Genomic DNA, 5,961 nt, shown 5'->3' with positions numbered 1-5,961 from the left:
CCTATCCCTTTTTGTTGTTAAAAATTGTTTTTACTTTAATAGATTACATATTACTGTATAGATTTTTAATTTCCATCATTGATTTCCTACTACCCTTGTGGTTGAAAATCATACTCCATTGTGTAAATTCATTTGTAGGTATCAGTAGAGATAACTGGTAAAGACCCATCAAGCTTGGAATCTTTCCATCCATGTGTTTTGTTGCTATAATATGCCATCTCTCAGTATCTTTACATCTTTTCAATTCTAAATTATTAATTTTGCCCTCTTTTTTTTTTTGCTGTTGTTATGGTCATGAAAAGTCATGCTGCTTTGACCCATGAGTGAGTTAACCTGTGTGTTTCTTTTTATTGTTGTATTTTATCTTCTTGGTCAAATTGTTTTTTCTTAACTTTATTAGATTCCCTATCATGTGGCAGATATTGTGTTAATTGAAATTTTACTTTTCCAGTAACTATGCATTTTCTTTATTCAATTTCTGTAGTGCACATTAGTGTATAGAAGACATTTTGATACTAGTAATAAATGACCTTATAACACCAAAATGTTGTTTTTATTTAATTGGACACTCAATGTTTCACTTTATAGCTACTTCAGGAGCATTCAACTAAAATTGTCAGCTACAGTTTGTGTTTTAGTGGAATGCTCCTGAAGTAGCTATAAAGTGAAATGTTGAGTGACCAACTAAATAAAAACAACATTTTGGTGTTATAAAGTCATTTATTTCTAGTATTGATTTGTATTATGGTATTAAGGTAAGTTTGGGTAATCCATTTATAACAACTTGATGTGGGGTTTCTCACACTATTCATAAAATATTTTCAATTTTTTTCCCATGGCAGTAGTTTTATAATTTGTGGAACCCTGTGTCTTCCAGTTAATTGGGTTTTGAATCATTCCTTCAGCTTCCAGTGTTTTCTTTTAATCTTTATTTCAGAGTCATTAGTCTTATAAGTATCCAATATGGATGGTCTTGTCTATCATAATTACAATTTCCATTGTAGATTGCGATGAGTTCAAAGTAAATAAGATAAAGCAAAGTTCCTTTGTACATAGAAATGGAGTAGATTCATGGATGGTATTATGGCCATTGTTTCTTTATTTCTTTCCAATTCTCTTATCAAGAAATAAGTTGTCATATTTGAAAGCTTGAAGAACCAAGTTATTATGTTATCTTTGATTCTATGAGAATTACTTCAAGATAATGATTTATACAGCTGATAATCTACTATGTATGCAGGAAAATTTCATGACCTGTGATTCATCATTCATTAATAAAAGTATAATTTTATGTTAAAAATGAAAAGAAGACAGAAGAGAGAGAGTTTACTTAACACTCAAAGCATTTAATTTCATGTTCATCCAGAGTTGAAGGCTTTATTTATTCTGTTTCACTTCTCTTCCTCTCAGTTTTTTTCTTCTTCATCACAAAAACCACCATATCATGAATGAAATATAGTAACTTTATACTTCAGTTGTATGTAAAATGCATTTACGTACTTTAGGCTTAGTATACAAGGAAAACTTCTTGATTGAAACTTTCTGATGATTTTGGGTGAACTGACATAACATTGACATTTCAGGAGCAGCATGGGACCTTTGGCCCATCTTCACTGTCCCACTCAGTTCATCAACAAGCCATCTTTCTATATCCAGCCCTGATTTTTTAAAGCACTTGTCACACTTTTTCTTTAACTCTCCCAACCTATTCTAAAAGCTGTTTGAAAAGACTACTACTAACTTGTCAAATCTTAAATCTTTGCCCACTAGTTCTACCACTCATTTCATTAAACACATACACAAAAAAAAATATGATGCATCAGCTATATGTATTTCATTAATAAAGTTTAACACTTCAATTGGGGAAGATCATTTTATGTGCTGTAACCTGTCCTCAAGTGATAGCACTTCCATCTCAGGAAATTATCCTCTATATCTCCTTTGAACCCTTTTGTACAACTCAATGTCATTTTTAAAGTAGGAGCCAGGACTGAAAAACAACACTCTTAATGTGTCCTAATCATGAATCCATGGTTATGCATGTAAAATTCCCATAGATATAACCCCAAATCCTATTTGCTGGAAGGCAAAGAGACTGATTGACAAAAACACCATGATACTTTTCTTCTATAGTTGTGTTTCTTCCATTAAGATGGTAATTATAGTTTAAATTATCCATTAAACATTTAATTCTACACTTTTTAGGATTATGTTAGCAGTGCTTCATGTTCAAAAAATGGACAGAGGTTGTAAACGGCCCCTGTCAACAGCTTTAACACCCTTTCCCCATTTGTAGTTGCTAAGGGGTTTGACCTGATCCTACAGATGCGAGGCCTAAATATGGCCACTTCTTCGAAAGAGGAATTAGCGTGACAGGGAGACTCAACTGGGTAATGAGGGAAGTTTTGAAATACATTTGAAAAGTATTAGTTAAAACATTCATTATAGTAAATTGATAACATATCATCACATTTTTGTTAAGTAATTTCAGTTAGATAATGATCTGTATTATACCACAGACAAAAATATAGGTTATACATGTTAGCCAATCGAGAGCCACGAAGAGAGCGTGTACAAAGCAGTGGGGTAACCAGAGGTTTAATATAGTTATTGTAAGGAAATGAAATTATGTGACATGGTATAACACAGAATTATTTCTACTAAATTTGAAAATATTATATTGTAGTCCAATTCTTTCCAAATTTCTCATGTGACATACAAAAATAGTGATATGCCATTTATTGAAGGAGTTATAAAAAAAACTCTCGAAATAGCATTCACAGGAATTCATGGAAAGTACTGCACTGCATGAATTTTCTGTTATCGTAAGAGTAAACTCAGCATTCCTTAAAGTGAAAAATCTTCAGTTAATTATGTAGTAGACATGTGAAGTATTTGTACAAAATGATTTGCCCTAAATAGATAAAGGAATCTACCAAATTGTGCAGATCTACAGCTCGAGTCTTCAAGATGTCCTTGATGTGTTATCCAGTTGTAAGGTTTTAGAATTAATATAAAAATAAAGTAAGCTATAATTAAAATTTTATATGTTTTATCTCAATAAGATCGTTGAAGAAATGGTTAAGCTTATTTACTGTCATTCCAAGTGTACATTTTTGAGAGTTCTGCTGATAAACTTTAACTTCTAGTTTTGAACACTTGTGTCTCTGATACTATAACACAACTGAAACACCTGGAAATCCTTTTGTTTAACACTTTAGAAATAAATTCTAATGAAAAGTTTAAATTTTTCAACTAATACTACTAAATTTTATGTACAGAGAAAAGCTAGATGAGGTTTGTGATCATGTCATATAGCGCTCATTTTATCAGAAAGTTAAAATGGGTTATAAAAACTGCATAAAGATGTTAGTTAATAACAATATTCGTATGTTTAGTCATGCATTTTTAATAATCTGACACACCAGTTTTACAGGATTTAATATAGAAATTAGAGGTAGTTGTGGTTAATGGAAGCCTCTGCAATTTGCAGTTATATTCTAGTTGTGGTTAATGGAAGCCTCTGCAACTTGCAGTTATATTCCAGAGGCTTCCGTTAACCACAACTACAACTTGCAGTTATATTCTAGTTGTGGTTAAAGGAAGCCTCTGTAACTTGCAGTTATATTCTAGTTGTGGTTAACGGAAGCCTCTGCAATTTGCAGTTATATTCTAGTTCTACTAGGAAACGGGTAGTATGACAAAGCAAAATAGTTGCAATTTCAAAAGTTAAATATCTTGTTTTTATGAAGTCATAATGTATATTTAAAATAAGAAGTCATCTAGAACAGATCATCATGATGACAGAGTCTAAACTGTGAAAACCTGTGGCCAGTCTGTTTAGACATGAACCTTATCTGTTGGATATCTTTGATAGAAAAAGCTACCTAAATTATATATGTACTGTACTCAAGTCACTGACTTCTTACTGTATTTGTTACTTAAATCAAGCCTTATTTTAATTTTGTTAAATACAAAATAAATGGAAGAGATATCAAGTGTTTTAAAACAAATAATAATAATCGGTGTTTATGGAATGTTTCTCAGCTTAAGGTATATACATATATCTTTTTGCTTGTTCAGCACCAGTACATTTTAAGTAACGTAAATTGAAGTACAATTCCTTACACATCGATACTGAAATTAATTGCATAGTGCCTGTTGTTGCATAATGCTAAATGGACATATTTTTTCAGTGTTACATCTGAAAAGCTCACTTGTGAAGACCTGATTTAAATGCACACAGTTCTGATACGGAAATTAAGACTAGTACATTAGAGTATTAAGAACTTAATATTTTGTGTTGTCAAATGGGTTTGAAATCCTGTTATGTAAAACCTATTAATAATTTCATACATTCTTAAGTACCATTTTCGTACTTTCAAAGAATATTAATTTTTTTAGTAATTTCTATTTTGATTTTTTTTTGCTAGCAATACCAGTTTAGATAATGTACATGTAGCTACATGAACTTTCCCCACAATCTAATAAACTTTGGTTTACTAGGCCCTGTGTCAAGGACCTTGCAATTATATTTAAAGAAAGTATCACATTAGTATTTATGCATTAACTTAATAGCAGTGTAAAAGAAAATAAGAGTTAAATTTCGATTTTCTTTTTAAATGTTTTATTTCATTTCTCTAAGCTAGCAATATATATAATTTCTAATTTCATTATTGTGTTGGGGTTTCTAGTTGAATAAAGATAATGGCCTGTAACATTTATGATTGTATCTGAGTTGAGGTTACAATGGCCATATCCATAAAAGATTGCAAAAAAAAAGTGGAGTAATAAGCTCATGTTGTATACTAACATTTTTCTTGTGCCAGTAACTTGTTATTTTATTTGGAAAATAGCTTTATGTTTTGGCTAATTGGCATTTTGCAAAGGTTTTTCTCGAGCAAGAACAACTAGCTAAATTGAAAATATTATAAAAAGTTTAAAATGATACAATGAGGATGACAGAAATGATTTATAGAGAATAAGTTTATCTAAATAATGTATAGAAGACCATTAAGCATTTCGTGAGTTCAGACTTAATGAATTAGGTTAGTTTAATGGAATTTCAAATTCAAGATAGAGACTAGGAAATCCTTTCATTCAGATTCCACTTAAATTACATTGTGTATGTAAATAGAATTAATTGGATGAAATTACTCCGAGATAAAAAAAAAAAGAATACAGGCATATTTTATCTTCCAAAGAAAGTGAATTTCAACAAATTGTGTTCAATTATAGAATTTTTAACAATTTAATTATTACATTAATTATTACACATTCAACTTATTGTTTTTTTATTAAATTTCCGAGTATTTTGTTTGTCTGTGCTTTAATGAATTAAAATAGTTAATTTCTTTTCTGGTGTTAAAATATTTAAGTTCTTGTACATTACTTAAAGCAAAATGTTTTATCAAACTTTTTTGACACTTTATGCTAAACAGAACTGTATTAATGCTCAATTTTAAAAACTCATAAATGTGAACTGTCTGGCAAAGTTTGCAAATTCGGTTTGGTACATTTTTTTGTGTACTTTTTGCCCAAGGTAGTATGTTAAAATTCGGGAAACATGCTTGAAACTAATACAAAACTACATTAAAACAATGTTGCATATTAGCAAAACTTTTAGCATGATAAGGAATTTTATTGGACACAATTTGTAATTAAATATAATGTAATAAAGTAAGAGAGATGGATAAGAAGTTTTATCAACTTTTTATGACTTCCTGAAAAAATATTTTGCTTTGTTTGATGCTTGATGTAGTTTTATGTCCATAATACTCAAATTTATTAAAATGTTTTGCAGCAACAAGAACAGGATCCTACCAATCTTTACATTGCAAATTTACCTTTGGAGCTCACAGAAACAGACCTTGAAAAGCTATTATCTTCATATGGTACTGTCATTTCTACTAGAATTCTTCGAGACAGCAACATGTTTTCTCGAGGTGTGGGTTTTGCAAG

General features: G+C 30.3%; 1 protein-coding gene across 3 annotated transcripts in view; it reads left to right on the top strand.

The window, feature by feature from the left end:
* LOC106460232 (protein alan shepard-like) overlaps nt 1–5,961 on the top strand; it is a 117,457-nt gene that overhangs the window by 92,332 nt on the left and 19,164 nt on the right. For 2 of the 3 annotated variants that reach the window (XM_022386896.1, XM_022386897.1), the window contains one exon: nt 5,804–5,959. In XM_022386896.1, coding sequence (XP_022242604.1) covers nt 5,804–5,959 — 156 coding nt within the window. Of the gene's footprint in view, nt 1–5,803 lie in introns of all 3 variants that reach the window. The other variant, XM_013919917.2, reaches the window with a different exon arrangement.

The sequence above is a fragment of the Limulus polyphemus genome, unplaced genomic scaffold (assembly GCF_000517525.1).
Source record: "Limulus polyphemus unplaced genomic scaffold, Limulus_polyphemus-2.1.2 Scaffold731, whole genome shotgun sequence".
NCBI classification, from domain to species: domain Eukaryota; kingdom Metazoa; phylum Arthropoda; class Merostomata; order Xiphosura; family Limulidae; genus Limulus; species Limulus polyphemus.
Note: the sequence above shows the minus strand (reverse complement) of the source record. Positions and strands in the feature narration are given on the sequence as shown.